At 45.9% G+C, this 23,399-nt stretch overlaps 1 protein-coding gene across 2 annotated transcripts in view; it reads right to left on the bottom strand.

The window, feature by feature from the left end:
- AMBRA1 (autophagy and beclin 1 regulator 1) overlaps nucleotides 1-23,399 on the bottom strand; it is a 172,012-nt gene that overhangs the window by 43,997 nt on the left and 104,616 nt on the right. For both annotated transcript variants that reach the window (XM_054161469.1, XM_054161470.1), the window contains exons 12-14: nucleotides 22,801-22,911; nucleotides 13,513-13,701; nucleotides 12,354-12,508 (exon numbers count right to left, since the gene is read on the bottom strand). In XM_054161469.1, the coding sequence (XP_054017444.1) occupies nucleotides 12,354-12,508; nucleotides 13,513-13,701; nucleotides 22,801-22,911 (455 nt within the window). The remainder of the gene's footprint in view (nucleotides 1-12,353; nucleotides 12,509-13,512; nucleotides 13,702-22,800; nucleotides 22,912-23,399) is intronic.

Genomic DNA, 23,399 nt, shown 5'->3' with positions numbered 1-23,399 from the left:
CAATCCCCTCTTGAACCCCTCCAGGGATGGTGACTCCACCACCTCCCTGGGCAGCACATTCCAATGACGAACAACTCGCTCTGTGAAGAACTTTCTCATCACCTCCAGCCTAAACTTCCCCTGGTACAGCTTGAGACTGTGTCCTCTTGTTCTGGTGCTGGTTGATAGAGAGAAGAGACCAACCCCTTCCTGGCTACAACCACCTTTCAGGTAGTTGTAGAGAGCAATGAGGTCTCCCCTAAGCCTCCTCTTCTCCAGGCTAAACAATCCCAGCTCCCTCAGCCTCTCCTCACAGGGCTGTGCTCAAGGCCTCTCACCAGGTCTGCTTCTGTGAAATTCAGGCTTATGCCTTGCACTGCCCCAGACCCAAGAGTCCCCTGCAGCAGAATTCAAATTTAGCTCGTTGAGAGCAGAGGGCCTTAAATGCCAAGCAAAATAAACATGCCCTGGGATAACTGATGGCTCAAAACATAAGACAAGGTACATCAGCATTTTGTAGAAAAGCAAGATCTCCCTTTGTTGGGAAAGATTCTCCTTTCTGTATCTTTATGCAGATGCAAAGAAAAAGGCAAGCATTTCCCATGATCAGGCAAGAGGAAAACTTTGCTTTTGTGCTCCCAGTCTCCTCTTACTAGGCAGGCTGGCCTACACTGCTGCCAACCCCTCCCCCACCGCTGATCCCTGCCAACAGCACACATATCTTTCCATTGCATCTTCCCTTTTAAAACGGAAGAAGCAAAATAATGCACTTAGCTTCTTGGATTTGTCAGGCTAAAAATTCAAACAGATCTTATCATCCAATGCTCAGCACAAATACAATTTCTTCCAACTCCATTTATCTTCCCCAGATGCAACAGGATCATACACAAAACTTCGTCAGTCTTTACCAATACAACAAACCTCCTTCTGTCTTCTTCTGCGCCCATTGTCAGCGCAGAAAATCCGAGCTTTGCCTTCTGAGCCACAGGGAGTTAAGTGAGAACTAACCCTTCACTTTCAGCCACAACTCAAATCTTTAATGAGGATACTTGAGCCAATTCCTAAACTAGGTCAGCACCAGAAGTTTCTGTTGGAGGCACTGAGAAAAGTTTCTACGAAGGGGAAATATTATTTGTTCTTCCTGACCATACTCAATCACCTAATAGAGTGCTCATCCTTCATATCAGGACAAGTCCTATTGCAGCACACCTAGCCCTTTCATTAGGCTAGCTCTTGGAATGGGATGCCCAGCAAGGTGGTGGAGTCACCATCACTGGAGGTGTTTAGGAAGAGACTGGATGGGGCACTTAGTGCCATGGTTTAGTTGATTAGATGGTGCTGGGTGATTGGTTGGACTCAATGATCTCGAAGGTCTTTTCCGTCCTGGTTAATTCTAATTATCAGCTGGTACTTCATCTCACAAGCCTGCCAAGCAACTACTGTATCAGGAAGACCTTTAAAATAACTAGTGGGAAACTTCAAAACATTAACAAGAACCAGGTCTTGTGAAGAAAAGGCTCACTTTGGATAACAAAGCTTTCACTCAGGAAAACAACACACTCACAGTGAATTGGCTCATTAATTTATTACCCGCCTCCCAAAGGCTGCAAAAACAGGGTAATAACTCCAAAAAGCCCTTAAGGGGACTGGCCCAAGCCAGGATCTGAAAAGCTAGGGCTGAGTAAGCAAGAAATTGCTAAACAAAACAATCGTCCTTTCGATTGCGTGTGTGCGCGCTCGGAACAGATGAAAGGAGAGAAAGCGGAACGCCAAAGGGGGTGTCGGCGTGACGGCAGGGAGATGTGTAAATATTCAGTGCAGATGCACGTGTGAACTGAACTGTACAAACAAGACTCTGCCCCCCAGCTACTGCTATCTCTTGCAAAAACCACCAGCAGCTCTCGGCGTCAGAACAATCTCATAAAAACATGGTCACTTCCCTGGCAAGAGGCCTGACAAGCTCCCTCAGCTATGCCCCAACTCGGGCTGCAGAACAAAGGCAGTACCTGTGAATCCCATTAAATGTCAGGCTGAGACTGTAACAGCAGAACCTACAATATGTTGAAGATCTACTGACAAGAGCAAAGGATTTGCACGCAGCTGCCATTCCACCCCGCTCTCTGTCTGCTGAGCCTCAACAGAATGGCACACAAGATCAAATGTCAACAATATGTTGATGACAGAGCTACATGCATCCTCATCGAGGTGAAAAGAGGCTGTCATCCAGCTGCCTACACGTCTGGAAGGAACAAATACTGGAGGAACGAGTTGGCTTAAATTTAATTCAAGAAAGATGGTAGGAAGAAGTACTGGGGGAAAAAAAAAAGAGTCTTCATGAAACTGCAAACCTCTACTCAGCCCAGACAGTTCAGTGCAAACCTGGCAACAGGTTCTTCTCCCCCTTCCTGGTTTGAGCAAGATGACTGCACATAAACAATCTCAGACATGGAACCATCTTTGCCATAATTTCTTCTGCCTGTACACCCAAGTGCACCAAAGCGAACAGTAGCTGTTATGTTGAAAATGGTCTCAAGGGGACACAGTCTCAAGCTGTGCCAGGGGAAGTTTAGGCTGGAGGTGAGGAGAAAGTTCTTCACCGAGAGAGTTGTTAGCCATTGGAATGTGCTGCCCAGGGAGGTGGTGGAGTCACCATCCCTGGAGGTGTTCAAGAGGGGATTGGACGTGGCACTTGGTGCCATGGTCTAGTCATGAGGTCTGTGGTGGCAGGTTGGACTCGATGATCTTTGAGGTCTCTTCCAGCCTTAGAGATACTGTGATACTGTGACTTAACTGAAATGGAAATGCTGAGCTCTTCTAATACTGGAGCACATATTGAACAAAAAGTCTTGGCTCTCAACTTCACATCCCCTGAAACAAAAGCATCCTGAAGAAAAGTAATTTGCCTTTTCTTTGCACTGGTTTGCTAACACTGACACTGCTCCCATGTTTAACCACCACATGAGATTACTCATACAACAGTTTATGAAGAGATCCTCATGAGTTTTCATAGAATCATAGTATGGTCAGGGCCAGTAGGGACCTCCAAAGGTCATCTAGTTTGACCTCTCCATAGTCGGCACGGACACCCACAACTAGTCCAGGCTGCCCAGAGCCTCGCCAAGCCTTACCTTGAGTATCTCCAGGGAAGGGGCCTCAACCACATCCCTGGGCAACCTCTTTAAAGTTTTCACTGTTTATTCCCAGTTCTGCCTTAGTAGACATGGGTGAATCAGTCATGACAGCAATTTAAGTGACTCTTACAACATCGCATTCCTGCATCTACACTCAAACACCCACACACATCTCCATGCCGTCTGTAACACCAAGGGGGCATTCCATTTTTCAGAGACACTGAATGCAACTTTTTCTTACAGCACCCTACTGAAGCAGTGCTTACCAACATGGGGTTGGGAGATGCTCTCTTTTTCTAAAGATACCTGCCAGAGTCTGCTAATACACAGAGCATATGCAACTGTTTGGTCTCACCCAGACTATTGTGTTCCATTTTGTATGAAACGGAGGAATTTCCCTCACAAGTTAGAACAGGGTTCTGTTCCTATGCCCCCTTCTTAGTACATGCAGTCTGTGACTCTGCTTGAACTTTTGCAGTCTAAGAAACACCTACCTGGTTCAACTTCTGCCAACAGTGAACAGTTTCTTTGGGCACTAATTGGATTTATTAGCAGTTCTACTCAGAGTTGTCAGAAGGTCCCTCCTGTTGACCTGAAGATGTCAAAATGTCTCTTAAAAGAAGACACAAGGGACCACACCAATGATTCTGCTGCTTCAGTAACTCAGCAAGAGGTTGGTACTGTACATACTGTCCACAAGCTACTCTCAAGTTTCAGAAGTGTGTCAGCTCACAGGAACTTTTGCACTGGAGGTAACATGCTGCAGGAAGCCATCTCTGCATATTCTCCTAACCAGATTTCTTTTCACATTATCAAGGGTTCTGACAAATCTGCCACTTGTGCCCTGGCTCAGCAAATGTGCCTGGCCATCTACTTCCAGGCTTAAAATCCCTTCACTTATGGCTGCAGGAGCATTCACAGCTCAACCAGTGAGTCAACAAGATCTGGCAGGGACCTTTGCAGGCCACACCAGACACATCCTACTAACACCTGCACGAAGCTCAGAAGACACCACCACTCAAAATTGTGCATCTTCTCATATCTTCTGTACATTGTCCTTGTTAAGAGGGTATATGCTGAGCAAACTAAGCTTGGTCTGTGCTAAAGCTCTGTGTGCCTTTCTGCTTCAGGCCCCTTTCCCTGCAGGATTTGGAATTCTCCATCTGTTTACAATGGAAGCATACACACATTCTGTTCCATCCAGGCTACTGACCCACCACCTCACTGGGATGTTTCCCAAATACCAGTAGCCTTTCCCAAATACCACCAGCCTTGTCAAGAGCTAATCCTGCATCTCCACAACCTAAATTTCCTTCCAAATTCAAAGCACAATGAAGTATTTGAGATGGGGCTTGGTTGTCACCTCATCCCCACAAACTGCATGATTTGTTCTTCAACTTCGTGTCAATCATTTGTTTCTTTCCTATCACCTACTTCACTTTTTGTATCCCCAGCTTAAAAGCCCCTTTCCAAGTTGTACTTTAATTTGGATTTAGAGTAACCATGTTTTTCTGATATTTTGGAGTTAGCTTCCTCTGGGTAAAATGAAAAACATTAAACATTTCAAGGGCACCAGAATTTGTGAATGCCAGAAATAAAACTACCTTCTGGCAGCCTGTCTCACTAACATACACTGCTAACAGATCCAGGGTAATATGATCCTTACTCTTCAATATTTCTAAGGAACTTCAGCTCCAAGTTTCTAGCTTCACATTCTTCTACATTCTTTAACCTCTGCATACTCTTGAAATCAAGGGAAGACAGAAATTACCCCAGACTCAAGCAGCTTGAAAACAGATCCCCTTTATTTGGAGATTAGTTCTGCTTATGCTTTCAAAGCAGGCTGCAAAACTGATTTTTACTCCATATTTGGAGTCCCTTCTCCAAACTTCTTATCTCTGAAACTCAAATATTTCCAGATAATTCCCAGCACCGCTGCTATCCACACCACCCCAAATTAGACAACTGCTAAAAGGAAGCCCTCCTCTGTAAGCTCCAGCTGCAGATATATTTCAGAGATGTTAGCTAGCTTTGCCAAAAAAAAAAAACCCACAACCCCAAACAAAAACCCCCACACTAAAAACAAGCACACAACCCCCTCCAAAAAGACAAGCAATAGAAATAATCAGGCTTATGCATACTGCTCTTGTTAAAAGTCAACACTACTAACCAGGGAGCTTTTAAAGCTGTAATCTGAAAAACAAACTTGCTCTTCAAAGCCATGTTTCCATCTGAAATGCTAAACAAATCAATCAATCTGAAGGAAGTGAATAGAAAGAGCGTGAACCTCTACCAGATTTGATGACAACTCTCTACTTTGTTGTGGAACACAATTCAGAACTGTCAAATATTGTCAGCCCTGACCTGCAGAACTCTAAGCAACGTCGCCAAAATATTAGAAGCAAGATGGACATAGGCAATGCACACTCATTAGCCTGGAGAAGAGGAGGCTCAGAGGAGACCTCATTGCCCTCTACAACTACTTGAAGGGAGGTTGTAGCCAGGTGAGGGTTGGTCTCTTCCCACAGGCAACCAGCACCAGAACAAGAGGACACAGTCTCAAGCTGCACCAGGGGAAGTTTAGGCTGGATGTTGGATGATGATCTTGAAGATCACTTCTAACCTGGTTTATTCTATGCTATGCCATGCTATGTTAGGAAGAAGTTCTTCACAGAAAGAGTGATTGGCCATTGGAATGTGCTGTCCAGGGAGGTGGTGGAGTCACCATCACTGGAGGTGTTTAGGAAGAGACTGGATGGGGTGCTTGGTGCCATGGTTTAGTTGATTAGATGGTGTTGGGTGATAGGTTGGACTTGATGATCTCAAAGGTCTTCTCCAACCTGGTCTATTCTACTCGACTCTATTCTACTCGACTCTATTCTACTCGACTCTATTCTACTCGACTCTATTCTACTCGACTCTATTCTACTCGACTCTATTCTACTCGACTCTATTCTACTCGACTCTATTCTACTCGACTCTATTCTACTCGACTCTATTCTACTCGACTCTATTCTACTCGACTCTACTCTCATATAACCATGATGCTCCTTAGTGCAAATCACACATGCTGTGGTTCTCAAAGAAAACATTTCTCCCCAACTCTGAAAATTACACCAGGAGCCATAGTGCATTCCTGTGCGCAATTAAAGGGATTAAGAGCTTCGCATAACAAAACTAATTGACTGCATCTTCACAACCTTTGTTTCACCAGCAAGATGGAGGAAAACCTCTGGAGAACAGAAACCTGGACACCACTGACTGCTAGCCAAAGAGGAGTTAATGTGAAGCAAAAATAATCACTGCCTTCCGCTGCCACGCTTTTGCTGTGCCACTTCGCCAAGCCCTGCTCTCCCCGTTCATTGACTGCAAACGCAGAGGCATCAGGGAAGGAAGAAACAATTGTCAGGACAACTTACAAGGATTTTCATCGAATCTGATGCAGCATTTCTCCTGGGAGTTCTGCAAGTAATGTAAAATTAAAATATCCACAAAGCATTGCTTCAAAACAGGGCCATGACTTATTTTTAATTAAGACGTTGAGTAACAACCGCTTTGTGTTACAAGCTGCTGGCAGAGAGGCAAAGACACTTTCTGAGTCTCCCTAATGTGCACATCAAATTACAGGCTGAAGAATACAGTTTCACCAGGTTTCCTAAAGCTGCTGCTACGGCATGTTGGCCAAGTTGCAAGCAGGTTTTCACTCAGCTGAATGTGAACATGCCAGCCACTCCACAGGCAGTGTGCTGAGAACGTTACAGTATCGCTAAGGTGGGAAGAGACCTCGAGGATCATCGAGTCCAACCTGTCACCACAGACCTCATGACTAGACCATGGCACCAAGTGCCACATCCAATCCCCTCTTGAACACCTCCAAGGATGGTGACTCCACCACCTCCCTGGGCAGCACATTCCAATGACGAACGACTCGCTCAGTGAGGAACTTTCTCCTCACCTCCAGCCTAAACTTCCTCTGGCACAGCTTGAGACTGTGTCCCCTTGTTTTGGTGCTGGGTGCCTGGGAGAAGAGACCAACCCCTTCCTGGCCACAACCACCTTTCAGGTAGTTGTAGAGAGCAATGAGGTCACCCCTGAGCCTCCTCTTCTCCAGGCTAAACAACCCCAGCTCCCTCAGCCTCTCCTCACAGGGCTGTGCTCAAGGCCTCTCCCCAGCCTTGTTGCCCTTCTCTGGACACGTTCAAGTGTCTCAATGTCCTTCTGAAATTGAGGGGCCCAGAACTGGACACAATATTCAAGGTGTGGCCTAACCAATGCAGAGTACAGGGGCACAATGACTTCCCTGCTCCTGCTGGCCACACTATTCCTAATGCAGACCAGGATGCCATTGGCCTTCTTGGCCACCTGGGCACACTGCTGGCTCATGTTTAGGCAGCTGTCAATCAGCACCCCCAGGTCCCTCTCTGTTTGGCAGCTCTCCAGCCACATTGACCCCAGCCTGTAGCTCTGCATGGGTTGCCATGGCCAAAGTGCAGCACCTGGCACTTGGACTTGTTGAATACCAGCCCATTGGACTCTGCCCATCTGTCCAGTCAGTCGAGGTCCCTCTGCAGAGCCCTTCTACCCTCTAACTGACCAACATCTGCTCCTAACTTGGTGTCATCTGCAAATTTGCTGCTGACTGACTCAATCCCCTCATCCAGAACATCAATGAAGATGTTAAAGAGGATGGGGCCCAGCACTGATCCCTGAGGGATGCCACTGATGCCTGGCCACCAGCTGGATGTGGCACCATTCACCGCCAAGTCTCCTACCTCAAGCTCTAATTTTATTCTGCACATCTTGAAAAGCATTACAAGCTTGCAGAGCTCTCCTGGCAAAACTCACACACAAGAAATACCTACAGGTGATCTACTCATTTTTACAACTAGATGAAGGAATAATATTTACAAATGGAACAGCTTTGTTTTCCAGGCATGGCCCTACAGACTGCACAAAGATGACCCACATCACATGCAGTGGTTTAGAGGCTGGAGTGCCTTTAAGAACCACAAAGTGCAGACCTCCAGGTCTAGAGTGTCCAGGAGGTGGAGTGGAAGGTGTATTTCCCTCTTGTAAGTCCTTCATCCCTACAAAATTGGCTGTAGAGTTAGTTCCTGGCTCTTTTCTGTGTCCAGTTCTGGGCCCCTCAGTTTAGGAAAGATGTTGACTTGCTGGAAGGTGTCCAGAGAAGGGCAACGAGGCTGGGGAGGGGTTTGGAGCACAGCCCTGTGAGGAGAGGCTGAGGGAGCTGGGGTTGCTTAGCCTGGAGAAGAGAAGGCTCAGGGGAAGCCTTATTGCTGCCTACAACTACCTGAAGGGAGGCTGTAGCTAGGTGGGGGCTGGTCTCTTCTCCCAGGCATTTCATATTGCTATATTTTAGTTTGCTTGTAAATAAACATAGCTTCATTTGCTTCCAAGTGAGCTGGTCTGGCAATTTTATTTTGGGGGTAATTCCCCAACTCAGCTGGGGGGGTAATTTCAACCCACCACACCGCTCTTCAAACAAAGACACCGCACTACAGTGTTGAAACTCAACACCATCCTGCAGGTGCTTGAATCAAATTAACTCATATGGGTCTAGCTGTGACCCTGCATCATGTGCAGCAAGCTGGAAGTCCAAGAGCAGTCAGAAATGAGGCATATTTAACATCTTTAAACATGATGTGGGAAAGGAGAGACCAACAAATTACTTAGCAAATCCTGCTAGACTGATATATTTAAAACGTGGGGTAAAGTTTTTTTTTGGAAGCTAAAAATGTATGTGCAAGAAAGATGAAAAAAGCAACCTTTAGAATACATGCAATCCATCTGGAGAAAAATAATCCAGAACTAGAGCAGATGAGAAAAGACAGGAGTGCAGTGATGTGGAGCAAATCTGAAAAGCAAGAGCGGGGAAAAATTGTACAAAATTTTCAAGGCACCATAACAGCAAAGGAAAGGAGAAAGATGGCAAAGAGAAAATAAATCCCTACAGTTTTCACCTGCATACAGCAAAGCCCTTAGACCAAAAACAGCAGGAAAAACTACTTTCTTGGGCTTCTGGTAAAACTGTGTTTAACAAGACTAAGTGCAGGGTCCTGCATCTGGGTCGAGGCAACCCCAGGCACAAATCCAGGCTGGGCAGGGACTGGCTGGAAAGCAGCCCTGAGGAGAGAGACTTGGGGGTGCTGGGGGAGGAGAAGCTCAACAGGAGCTCTCAGTGTGCACTTGCAGCCCAGAAAGCCAATCAGATCCTGGGCTGCAGCAAGAGAAGTGTGGCCAGCAGGTCAAGGGAGGTGATTCTCCCCCTCTACTCAGCTCTGGGGAGTCCCCAGCTGGAGTACTGCCTCCAGTTCTGGAGCCCCTATTACAAGAGGGATCTGGAGGTGCTGGAATGTGTCCAGAGAAGGGCCATGAGGATGAGCAGGGGGCTGGAGCACCTCTCCTGTGAGGACAGACTGAAGGAGTTGGGGCTGTTCAGTCTGGAGAAGAGAAGGCTCCCAGGAGACCTCATTGTGGCCTTCCAGTATCTGAAGAGCCTACAAGAAGGCTGGGGAGGGACTTGTCAGGATCTCAGGGAGTGATAGGACTAGGGGGAATGGAATGAAGGTGGAGGTGGGGAGATTCAGGCTGGAGGTGAGGAGGAAGTTCTTCCCCATGAGAGTGGTGAAGCCCTGGAATGGGTTGTCCAGGGAGGTGGCTGAGGCCCTGTCCCTGGAGGTGTTTAAGCCCAGGCTGGATGAGGCTCTGGCCAGCCTGATCTAGTGTGGGTTGTCCCTGCCCATGGCAGGGGGGCTGGAACTAGATGATCCTTGTGGTCCCTTCCAAGCCTGACTGACACTATGATGATGCATATTTAAACACATCCTAGAATGGGGGGGAAAAGGGCGGGGGGGGGAAAGGGTATTTCAGAAAGAATTCAGAAATGAAAAAACCCAACAAACCCTGAAAGCTGGGAGATTGAATTACAAGAAGATTAAAGGAACACAAAGCATTATTTCACTAAATGGTGACTAAGAGCAAGGGTAAGAGCAAGCATTTGAAGAGTACAACACAACACAGGAGAAGGTTTGTTTGAAATGAAGATGAAGAAATAAATGGGAGATTTAGACAGAGGCTCACTGATTTAGCTGGCTACAAAGAAACAAAAGTCTGCAAATGAAAGGGCTAGAAGCCCTAGCAACTGGAGTTTAGAGCAAATGTAAAGGATGGATGAGAGGAAGAGATGTGATTTTTTGCTAATAGGACTTCTCTATCTTATTATGATATGGTGAAAAAGACTGTGGGAAGAGATACTCCCATATCTGGCAGTAAAAGCTATGTATGTATTTCACTAGGATCTTAAAATAACTACAGGAAAAAAAGAAACAGTACCAAGGCAAACGACACTTTTAAAGGGACCTAGCAGGATACATACAATTAGTGCTCTTATCATATGGACATAGCTTTCACCAACTGTACCTGCTGACCAAATTGTGCTTTTGTTCATACATACATTCCAATTTCCCTCTCTCAAGTGGCTGGAATCAGAATGAGGGCCCAGAATCAGAGACGAAAAAAGTTGCTGACTAGTGCACCGAAGAACATCCTCATCATAGATATTCCCCTGCTTTATACCAGGGAGCAGATGATGATAAACAAGAGTTCTCTATCAGCTGATAAAGCAGCTCATGTAATGATGCAGCTGAGATGACCCTCCCTGAATCATGAGCAGTTTGGAGAGCAACTACAGCATCTGAAGGTGAATCAAGCAGTTTCTTCTACAGACAAGTCTCTCCTCGGTGCCAAGCCACTAGACAAATGGCTCACTTCAACTCTTCACTGGGAAAGCTCTGCCAAAAGTAATAATCATTTGACCTTTTAAAATAAGAGATAGCAGGGAAGTCATTGTGCCCCTGTACTCTGCACTGGTTAGGCCACACCTTGAGTCCTGTGTCCAGTTCTGGGCCCCTCAGTTAAAGAAAGATGTTGAGACTCTTGGACGTCTCCAGAGAAGGGCAACAAGGCTGGGGAGGGGTTTGGAGCACAAGCCCTATAAGGAGAGGCTGAGGGAGTTGGGGTTGCTTAGCCTGGAGAAGAGGAGGCTCAGGGGAGACCTTATTGCTCTCTACAGCTACCTGAAGGGAGGTTGTAGCCAGGTGGGGGGTGGTGGTGTTTAAGAAGAGATTGGATGGGGTGCTCGGTGTCATGGTTTAGTTGATTAGATGGTGTTGGGTGATAGGTTGGACTCGATCTCAAAGGCCTTTTCCAACCTGGTTAATTCTATTCTATTCAAAAGGATGGGAGGGGATGAAACTAGAGGAAAAAAAACCCTAAAACTGTTCATGGGATTAATTCACTATGGTCAAATTATGCCCCAAAATAAAAAGGGGAGAGAACTTACTTGCAACAGATCACTTGAATACGTGGCCTAAAAATTGAAGCCAGCCAAACTGCAGCTCTCAGAATTGCTTAGTTCTGCCTACTCAACCTTTTTTGGGCACGATCAACTAGACATGTTTTTTCCCCCGTCCTAAACTTTCACTGAACAGCTGCTGTGCTCCACTGATGAACAAAGCAAGACACACCTGCTCTCTTACCTCTACTTGCCAGTTTGCAAAAAGATAAGAGCTTTTTTCCTCAGGTACTGAACCAAGTTAGAGGGTGTCACGGTTCAGCTCTCTCACAAAACAGAAGTACAGGAAGATAATTCCCATTGCCAAAATGTTCTTACATATACATAGAAAGCTCACAAAAACAGCCAACAAAAAAACCTCTTTGGCAAAAGTGTGCCTCATCTTCATTCTGCAAGTATGATATGAAGCTTGGCACTGACCCCTTCCTGAAAGTGCTGGTGGCTTCTCTCCCAGAGGACAGTCATTTTTAGGAGTGTTAGGAAGTGATCCTGAAATCTCAGGTGAAAAACTCCCTCAGCAAAGCCAGCTGCAGTACCACAAACAAGATGTATATTAACTGAAGAAGTAGAGAAAAACCACTAGGAACTGTGAATGATCTCTATACTTAAAATGCATTCCACAAGACGAAATGTATTTGCTTGCCATCATATTTGAAATCAGAGTAAAGTTCCACAATTGTGTTACATTTATATTCTCCTGCCATGTTTGCATAGCTCTGCAATAAATTCCTTCACATGTTTGTTATTCAGTGGGCCTGGAGCACGCTTCCCCTTTGCTTTCATAACCCAGCAACCAACTACTGGGCTAGAGCCAAAGTGACACAAAATCACTGATGAAAACACACAGAAGCAGAATACATATCACTCACCCTCATAGAGGTTTCTCCACCGTGGGGCTGTTGCAGCCTGAAGACTTGAGCAACCATGTGTTCCGTGGAGGGGTGCAGGAGGATACGTCGGGAAGCCAGTCCCACCATGACATACCTGCCCATTGGAGACAGGCTGACAGAAATGGCATTAGGGCCTGTGAAGAGAAGGAGGGGTCATTTCTCTCACAGGTTGACATCCCTTCCCATACTTCATCCTCATAGCTTCTTCAAGGCAAGCATGCCCATAATGTTTGACTGTGGTGGGTTAATGCCCATCCTGAAAACAGGGTGGAGGGCTTGCGGGTGCTTTGCCCTCCCTGCAGGGCATTTTCCCCCTGGGAAACCGAGTCTGTTCCACTCCCCCCTCCCTGCCCAGCTAGGGTATAAAAGGGAGGACACTGCAGCCATTAGCTCTCCTTTTTGGCTCTTGCCTCTCCTGGATGAGAGCTACTGCAGCTGCCTTCCTGCTCCTCTGCCACGTGGTTGGGCCTGATCCTTCTCCTTGCTGCTTCTGCGCCTCTTCAGAGAGAGACTGGTTTTGTATTCTTGGGGTTTCTTTTCCCCTCCCATCCATCCTTACTCCTTGCCCTTGTGAACCTTACTTGTTACTGTTTTTATACATATATATATATCTATATATATATATTTTGAAGAAAACTCTTTACCTCTCTACTTCCAAGGGGACTCCAGATTATTGCTTGGTGGATTTGCTCCTTCCCTTTCCCTTTTTTTTCCCCCCCTTTCTGTTGGGAGGGAGGAGAGGGGAGCCGGGGAGAGATTCTCAGCCTTGCCCCCATCTGAGCTCTTAACTCCCAGTTAAGGCTCAAACCACTACAGTGACATACTAGGCTCATTCTCATAAGGGGTAGAGAAATAAAACATCTGCATAAGCATAAATGTTGCAAGACATTTCCTTGCTGCAGGAGTCCTCCCACTGAGACAACAAAGCTCTCTAAGGAATAAAAACCTACTCTTAGTAGCTCCCTGTACCAGTTACACGTTCAGATCACACCAAATGCTTCTCCCCAGCAGTACTACCATGGGTGGCTGGCTGGAAGGCCACTGAGCTCCAGACTACCACATTTTTCACTGAAGGCTGAGTTCTGAGGAAACTTCTCACACCTCGGCCCACCCTGACTTCTTGCTGCTGCATGCTTACCAAACCGCTTTGTGTAAAGCATCTCGCCCAAGTTGTGAGGTGCCAAAGAATACACAGCCAGTATTCCTTCATCAGGGAAGCCTCTTTGACTGCTGGGAATGAAAGCTGCCAGCAGCTGCCCGTCAGCAGAGATATCGCAGCTGGCGTCGTTGTAAATCTTGCAGTTCTGAACGAGGACGTTCACAGAGGCTGCAAGGAAGGAAGGGAACAGTGATTAGAGCAGTCAGGTTTAAACCTTTATTCTCTGCCTAACCTAACGCTCCAGACCGGACAGCACACGCAAAAGGCACTCAAGACATTTAGCTTCCTCTGAAAGTTTATGAAATGTTAATACCCTGATTAATGTAAAACTTGCTCCAAAACGGAGATAAGACGCTGCAGTGAGCCCAGGAAATGAAATCTACTCACCTCCTGGAGCAATCAGCCAAGAAATAGTGGCAATTGCACTTTAGCAAATCCCTCCTCTGTTGAGCATTACACCATCCTTTGCAAAGGACAGCAGTTTAAACAAGTCTTAAATTGTGACTTTCTGACAAACTCCAGCAGTGGTGTCATTAGAAACAGTACACTTTGAATTCATTTCCCCTTCTCTTGTGGAGCCCCTAGTTCCAGCTCCCCTTATCTCCAATAAACAGGAGATGAGAGGAAAAACTTCCCCTGCAGATACAGACACTCATTTTTGACAGCTGATTTTTACACCAATCTTGGATAAAGCAAGTGAGAAAGGGCAAGACTTCTTCAGCCAGTACTCCATTTAATTACTCCAGTATTTGAGACACTCATGCAATCAGTGGAGGAACTGTTCAGCAGACAAGCTGGTGAGCAGCAATTATCAAAACACCAAGTTCTGCTTTCTCTCTGCTGGCGAGCTGCTGGGTGACCTCCTACAAACCTTTTCCCCTCCGTGCCTTGCACGTGCAGGATACAAGCTCTTTGGGCTACTGAATTCTGCTGTGCATTTGTGCCATTCCCAGCACAGTGAGTTTGCAAAGCCTTCTAGCACTGTCATCACCAGCAGTTCAATGGTGGCTTGATAAAACAATGCTGGAATTATGCTCACTCTCTCAGCCTAATGTAAATGTGCTCCAGTTCTGCGCTAAACCTGCTGTAATTATTCCAGGAGGTTTGTAGCTGAAACTGCACACACTATTTTGGGGATGGGGATGTTTCAGATTCTAGTATTTTTAAACTCAAGGGGGTAGAAACATATATAAGAAAATGGAAATAAAGACCACATTTGCCATATAGAAACTTGGTATGCCAAAAGACTGAACACCCCATCTCATACACTTAAGCTCATGTGGAGCACGATATCAACTTCAGATCCTGGGCTGCAGCAAGAGAAGTGTGGCCAGCAGGTCAAGGGAGGTGATTCTCCCCCTCTACTCAGCTCTGGGGAGACCCCACCTGGACTACTGCCTCCAGTTCTGGAGCCCCTATTACAAGAGGGATATGGAGATGCTGGAGTATGTCCAGAGAAGGGCCACGAGGGTGAGCAGAGGGCTGAAGCATCTCTCCTATGAGGACAGACTGAAGGAGTTGGGGCTGTTCAGTCTGGAGAAGAGAAGGCTCCAAGGTGACCTAACTGCAGCCTTCCAGTATCTGAAGGGGGCCTACAAGAAGGCTGGGGAGGGACTTCTCAGGATCTCAGGGAGTGATAGGACTAGGGGGATGGAATGAAGCTGGAGGTGGGGAGATTCAGGCTGGAGGTGAGGAGGAAGTTCTTCCCCATGAGAGTGGTGAAGCCCTGGAATGGGTTGTCCAGGGAGGTGGTTGGGGCCCCGTCCCTGGAGGTGTTTGAGCCCAGGCTGGATGAGGCTCTGGCCAGCCTGATGTAGTGTGGGGTGTCCCTGCCCATGGCTGGTGGGTTGGAACTAGATGATCCTTGTGGTCCCTTCCAACCCTGACTGATACTATGATACTACAAACTTGTATAGTCCAGAAATTCTCTTCTAAATCATCAGACCATGCCCAGACTAGAAATGGCTTTGATTTGTTCAGCTAGAAGTACTGATGAATTTGTGAAGGTAGCTGTTGGGATAGACTCCTTATCAATTTAACAAAAGAACAGTGTCAAGAATGCTTTGTGCATATTTCTCAGAGTCTGAGCTTCCAAATCAAATACAGGCTGTAACTCAATGCTTTAACAAACTGCTGCTGCTGCCAGAGGAAACAATCCCTGCCCTTTGTTTCCAACACTTCTGTGGAAAGCAAGCTACATCAGGGAATTGATATGGCTGAGAAACGACTGACTATTGTCTGGGTCACTTCTTAGCCAGAAGAGTTTCCCAACCTAGTAACCTGGTATGGCACAAGACCACACAGACACTCGTAGCAGCAGAAAAAGAAGTCACGACAGAGACACAGACTGACGGCTTTTTCTTCCAGCACTGCTGATTTAAGACATCTGCTGACCCTCATCTTTAGTTCTTCTGGTCTCAAAGACATTCTTCCTGGGAACTGGTTTCCTACATGGTTGAGTATCAGCTTCAGAGTTTCTAAAACGAGACAGCTGATGAAAAAGACAGGGATAAAAAGTGGACTATGTAATCACATTCTGTACCACACCACCTACACCTGTACTCCAAATTTATTCAACCGTTTCTCCAGTCGCAAAGCTGCTAAAAACAGTAATTTTCAGCCTAGTATAAACAGAGAGGTGCTGAACAGAAAAAAAACTAAATAATGGTAGGCACTGCCAGTGTTGTAACAACAGAATTTAAAATACACATGGTCCTTCAAAGAACAGAAGGTCCAACAGAAGACAAGGTGCCTGAGTGCTTAGTCTGAAGCTAGCTGAACAAAGGCAACAGAATGAAGACTAAGCTAAATTCTTTTAACAGTACTTGCTCTTAATTTAGTGTCTAGGCTTCACTTAAGTACTCATTAAGATGGCCATCAAAACAAGAACTGGAGTTATATACTGTGAATTAGCTGAAGGAGACATGACAATAGGTTGAACTACTGTAATACCTGTCAAACTAGGAGGATTCCTGCAGAGTTCTTCAGTGACTCACTTCAAAACCAGACCTATTTTTTTAGCTCTTTCAATGGGCTAGGCACAGAGTGGAGCTGTTGATGGATTTTGTTGATAACGTTGGGTAATTTCATTAACAGAGCACGATCAGATCAGAGAGTGAGCTGAAGCACACAGAGACAGGGCAAAATTGAAATGGAAGAGAGAATCAACTTTTGGAGATCACAGCAAAGACTGAGCCTGATGTAATACCCTAAACTTCACTTAAAAACAGGAGTAGCAGTGCTAGTACACAACTTTGTGCTGAGATGACAGGCAGAGTTTTGGTCAGCCATGTTCAAGGAAGAGTAAACTCTAAATGGTAGTGAGTCCAGCAAAGACCTAGGAAGATGACTGGGGAAAATGAAACATGTATTGTATGTTTGATTGTTTTGCTTGGTTGGTTTTGCTGTTTCTTTTCGATTCTTTTTTGGCTTTTCTTTTTTCTCCCCCAACTTTTTTTTACAGCACAGAGGTTCTTGTTGAGCAACCCACAACGACAGCCAACTGTGACAGTTTTAGGGCCAAACCACCACACCAACCTGCCTTGTTCTTTATTCAAAGTTTGTTACACACGGTGAATTCTTCTTAACAAAACAGGCTGTGAGCTCCCCTGCTAGATTAGGCCACACCTTGAGTACTGTGTGCAGTTCTGGGCCCCTCAGTTTAGGAAGGATTTTGACTTGCTGGAATGTGTCCAGAGAAGGGCAACAAAGTTGGTGAGGGGTTTGGAACACAAGCCCCATGAGGAGAGGCTGAGGGAGCTGGGGTTGCTTAGCCTGGAGAAGAGGAGACTCAGGGGTGACCTTATTGCTCTCTACAACTACCTTAAGGGAGGTTGTAGACAGGCAGAGGTTGGTCTCTTCTCCCAGGCAGCCAGCACCAGAACAAGAGGATACAGTCTCAGGCTGCGCCAGGGGAGGTTTAGGCTGGAGGTTAGGAAGAAGTTCTACACAGAGAGAGTGATTGCCCATTGGAATGGGCTGCCTGGGGAGGTGGTGGAGTCACCATCATTGGAGGTGTTCAGGAGGAGACTTGATAGGGTGCTGGTGCCATGGTTTAGTTGATTAGGTGGTGCTGGATTAGTTGATGGCTTGGACCCAATGATCTTGAAGGTCTCTTCCAACCTGGTTTATTCTATTCTATTCTAATCTATTCTATCCATCCCCCTTGAGCATAAAACACTACAGACGCAAGTTGCACAGAACAAGAAAGCATGTCCTTCATTTCAGTCTCTGAATATCTGAGTCACATTATTATTATGGGTCTTTGCTCTTCCCCCATTTAGAAGGATGAGGGAGTCGGGTAGCACCTAACCTAGAACCAAGACAACCCACAGTGCCACCAGAAGTCTAAATGTTGAGAAGTGGAGATCTCAGCAAGGTTTCATTTCAAGGAAAAGCATCCAAGAAATTCCCAAGATATGGGGAAGATGCATTTGACAAAGCCACAAGCTATTTGCTTTCTTTGAGCCTGTGGCCTGATGTATGAAAATGAAGCTAATACACAAGATTTTAGGAGGGGGGGAACCCAACCCACACTATTTTTGTAGAACCATTTACAAGAAGGCTGCCCCTTTCATCTCTTGTTTTCTTTTGTTGTTAATGGAGCCACCGAGCTGACAGAACAGATCAAAAGAAACATCAGACAACAAATTAATCAAGCTGTTGTGCCAACTTGGAGTGCTTACACCTACAGCATAATTATGCTGGAAGCTGGGGAAGGCCTGGAATGCCGGCAGCAACAGCACTGTTTGCCAAAGGAAAAGAGTGCTGGGCACACCAGCCGCTCCTAGTCACTCTTAAGCACCACACTTCCCTAACAGCTGCTCCCATTTACGTTGTTTAGTATACCTTCCCCCCTCTTTTCTTATTCTAAGTTCTTAAGCAGCCCAATGTGGCCCAGTAAGCATTGATCAGATCACCATCCTCATGTCCCAGCCAGTGTCAGAACAGGACAAATCCCTGATGCATAGCTGTGGAAGAACTGGCCCATTTCAGCACAAGGACTAGGAAATGAAATAATGGAGCAGCTGGGCAGCACAAGAAAAACTGCATTCAGAAGACATAAACAAGAGATAAAACCTGCAAATATTTCACCTGTGTGAAGGCTCTATTGTACATTGATCAGATTTGATACCTGTTAGGCAGTGGGAAATGTTAAGGATATGCACCACTTACTGATATATTAAATAAATGCCAGAGATAGCATGATCTCTGCTGCCAAGTGCATTCCCTACTCCAAAGCTGGCATGACTGACAATTACAGTGTAAGACCAAGCCACGTTCATTTCAGAGTTATTAAAAGCAAACATGGCAAAAGGAGAATAGAAATCTGAAGCCATCTCCATTTTGCAATTCATTAAGACAAGACAGAGTCTAAAACTGCTCATGTTCCTGCAAAGCTACTTCCCCAAGACCACTGGAGCCCTCTTTTGTCTGTTTGTTTGACTGAGCTTTAGCGAGGTCACTGCTGCAGAGCCGAGTCCTGATCTCAGAACTCTGAAGGGTCCTGGGGTTTAGCTGCTGAGATCACAGGACTGTGCTATTCACACTGCTGTCACTTGATAAGACATGTCTGCTCCAGTGGAAAACATCCTACTTCCAAACTATCTTTTCTCTGTTATAATTAAACAGGAAGAAGAGTCGCTCAGAGATGGAGGTTGGCCACAGAGTCATTTCTTCAATGGAGAGTAGAGCTGGCAGGCAGTCCCGAACTTCAGCTGCATCATTTCATCTGCCTGAACTTCCAAACCACTTGTGGCTTAGGCCAGCCCCAGGAAGTGCAACAGCTCCCTCTGGAAGCAAATTGTCTCTCATGACCACTTCTGATTTATTGGAAATGATCCTTTTTTAGGAGCTACTGAGGTCACATGCTTTCCTGGGAAAACATTATTTCCAAGATCATGAAGAGTCAGGAAAAAAAACCCTCCTCCAACCCACCACTCCACTGTTGCACATTCAGCTTCACAGTATTCTTCAAATCCATGTGCCCTGGCAAATTTGCAGCTTGCCTTTGTTCTGCGCCTATGCAAGCTTGGCAACTATCTGGTGAGCACAGTTGCTACATCTTCAATCAAGTTGCTACATCAACAATCGCTGGGATTGTTTAGCCTGGAGAAGAGAAGGATCAGGGGTGACCTCATTGCCCTCTACAACTACCTGAAAGGTGGTTGTAGACAGGAAGGGGTTGGTCTCTTCTCCTAGGCAACCAGCACCAGAACAAGAGGACACAGTCTCAAGCTGTGCCAGGGGAGGTTTAGACTCGACGTGAGGAGAAAGTTCTTCACCGAGCGAGTCGTTTGTCATTGGAATGTGCTGCCCAGGGAGGTGGTGGAGTCACCATCCCTGGAGGTGTTCAAGAGGGGATTGGACGTGGCACTTGGTGCCATGGTCTAGTCATGAGGTCTGTCGAGACAGGTTGGACTTGATCATCCTTGAGGTCTCTTCCAACCTGAGTTATACTGTGATATTGTGATCTTCATACATCCCTACTACACCTTGGTGGGGGGAGACAGTGCTAACAACATAGAAATACCAGAGTTAGGCTTGGCATGTGAAAAGGTAGAAGCAGAGTAAAGCTGAACATTTCCCAATGGTAATAAATCCAGATGGTCAAGCCAAGTACTATAAAGCACGAAGCAGGAAGTCAGAAGTGCTGTGAAGGGCTTATAGCAGGAACCATGCTTGCAAGGAGGACACAGTAACAACAGAAACCACAGCTTCCAATTAGCTAGAAATTGGGGTATTTCAGAGTGGAAGTGTCCTGATAGGGTAGAGGAAGATTGAAATATTGACATCTTGAGGAGCAGATGGTTCTTATTTTCTATGGGATTCCATAAGTTATAAGCAAACATCTTATGCTTTTTTTACATCAGCAGCCTTCCCCTCAGGAAGGGAAGGGGGAGGCAGGGAAGAAAAACAAAAAGCTATTAGCAGCTGTAGCACTCTTCAGATACTTTACAAGCTTACAGAGAAGTCCCAAAATATTGAAGTCAACAGCAAGATGATTTCCCCTCTGACTTCATCCTTACTCTGCTCCAGAGCCTGGCTGGACCACGGAAAGTATTGCCACCACGTGGCAAAACTTCGTCTGGAGCACAGATCCTCAGCCTACAACTTCACACTAGTACTACAAAGCTTGGCACTTAGCAAGACACATCAAAGAACTGGCACACAAGGTCAACACAGCATTCTACTTTCAAGATGACACTGCATGTTCCTTCCCAAGAGGCAGAATGGTCCTCAAAGACAAAAATAGAGAGTGTCTTGCCCCTCTACAATACCGAGAGCTACCATCTTGAAGCAGGGCTTTTATTTCCCACAAGGCTACAAACATCAGGAAGGAAGGAGATGAGACAAAAAGGCCAGATACTTCACCTGTGAAAACAACACAGTAAGGAAGCTTTCTGTAAGGGCTACTGGTGGCTTTACACCAGGTCCTCTGATTTCCTAGGGACTGGGAGATAAATGGCTCCATAGGGGTTGCCCAGAGATGCTGCGGATGCCCCATCATCAAGGTCAGGTTGGATGAGCAGCCTAATCTCCTAATCTATTGAAACATGTTCCTGCCATGGCAAAGGGTGTGGACTAAATGACCTCTAAAGCTCCCTTCAAACTCCAAACATTCTGTGATTTCAATATGCCACATTAAGCAACAGGACAGTGCCCCACACAAAGATCTCTACTGTCAGATACATCATTGCTAGAACTGCGGAACAGATAAGGCTGAGACTGGCAGAAACTCTCTCTTAATTCATTTCAAAGGCTACCTGTGGAAGAAAAAAAGCCTTTCTCAAAAAAAAGACCCCTTGCTCTCCCTGAAAAAGTCAGTCTCTTAGAGCAGAAGACAATTTGCTTTTTGCTGATAAGTCAAGCAATGAATTTCACACATGCACAGAGATGACCTAAGCTACAAATCACTGTGCAAAGAAACATCCATGAATATCCTAACTCCTATCTTCATCTCAGGCTGCCATAAACATTTCTGCAGCTGTGCACCAAGCTATATCAGGATACCATTCTGGGTTAAAAATAGCCTCTCCAGTCAAGTTAGTTTTAGCCCTGAAAAAGTCCTTCCTTGATCAGCTGACCACAAGCATCAAAAACGCTTGTGCCTGGGTAAGGAAGCCTTCCAGTGTGAAGAGCAAGCTTATGCCTCAGATCACAAGTGAAATAACAGTCTGATCTTCACCAAGGGAAGGAGAAAGTAAGTAATTGTTTTAGTACCAGCAATGTTGCTCATATTCTTGACTCATTTCACCTGAGATACAGGGCAAATCACTGCTTTAGCAAATGGCCAGGAGCTACATCTACTTCCTTTGGCTTGCACTGCTATGGTAACCAACAGCCCAGGACCCTGGTTCCCAAAGTTTTTTGCAGCACTTTAATCTACACTGATGTCAGTAACTTGGGAGGATCCAGACCAAATTGATTATCAGGTTCTAATGTAAAGGTATAGAAACAATATCCCAAGAAAACTTCTGGTGAAAGAATGAGAAGGTTGGATACAGAATTCTACTAAGAGGACTGTGTGTTTCCATGAGAATGCTCACAGAAAAGGCCCATTTTCTGCACAGCAAGAATACAAAGGTAGACAGAGCAGGAAAAGCTTAGACTGCTTTTGGTCAACTTTCTTGAAAAGCTAAGTGTTTTACAGTTGACAATGCAGCAAGACAATCAAGGAATCCAAGGCCTACAACATGCAGCTACTTTTGGAAAGTCCTAGAGCTTACAGAATTCATAGAATCAATAATGTTGGAAAAGACCTCAAAGATCATCGAGTCCAACCTATCACCCTCATGACTACTAAACCATGGCACCAAGTGCCACGTCCAATCCCCTCTTGAACACCTCCAGGGATGGTGACTCCACCACCTCCCTGGGCAGCACATTCCAATGGTTAACAATTCTCTGTGAAGAACTTTCTCCTCACCTCCAGCCTAAACTTCCCCTGGTGCAGCTTGAGACTGTGTCCTCTTGTTCTGGTGCTGGTTGCCTGGGAGGAGAGATCAACCCCCACCTGGCTACAACCTTCCTTCAGGTAGCTGTAGAGAGCTATAAGGTCTCCCCTGACTCTCCTCTTCTCCAGGCTAAACAATCCCAGCTCCCCAGCCTCTCCTTGTAGGGCTTGTGCTCAAAGCCTCTCCCCAGCCTCATCGCCCTTCTCTGGACACATTCAAGAGTCTCAAAGTCCTTCTTAAATTGAGGGGCTTCTGGCAGCTCTGGTTGGTACAGACTTGAAAGAAAGTACTGGTGTCTTTTCCAGCTTACCATTGCTGATTTCAGGCAGATCAAATTTAGTGAAGTCCCACCACTGGAGTCGGTAGGTGGTGTTGGCAATGTTGCTGGCCACGGCTGATTGGCCATCCCCAATCACAGCACCTAGAGAAAAGGGGAAATCATTAGCAATTTAACCTCCAGGAGATTATCCAGCAAAGAGCTGGGGAGACAAAACACAGAAAACCTTTCAAAAATCTAATATGTGAAAGTCCAGATTCTTAAAGAAACCTCATTTACAGAAATGCCAACAGCTCCTAAGGAAGCCACAGAGCACAGGAAATTAAAAAGGAAAGCACCTTCCTGCAACACATTTCTGAAGGTAAGGAAAGGTGATGAGAGATAAGACCTGCCCAGAGTCACAAGGCAGAAATCCTAATCAGTTCATTTGGTGCAAATCAATTCTGCTTACTGGTACCAGTGAAGCTGCATTTTCACAGACCCAACATTTTCTACTACAGTTATGGAGGCAGACCAGAAAACCTGCCAAGGAAAAGCACTGCCCTGGCAAATTACATGGACATAATCCCTGCTACCACTGTGAACTCCACTCAGAAGACAGAGGTTGCCTACAGGATTTGTCACATGGTCAG

Source organism: Dryobates pubescens, chromosome 5, assembly GCF_014839835.1.
Source record: "Dryobates pubescens isolate bDryPub1 chromosome 5, bDryPub1.pri, whole genome shotgun sequence".
NCBI lineage: Eukaryota > Metazoa > Chordata > Aves > Piciformes > Picidae > Dryobates > Dryobates pubescens.
This window is presented reverse-complemented; position numbering and strand designations above follow the sequence as displayed.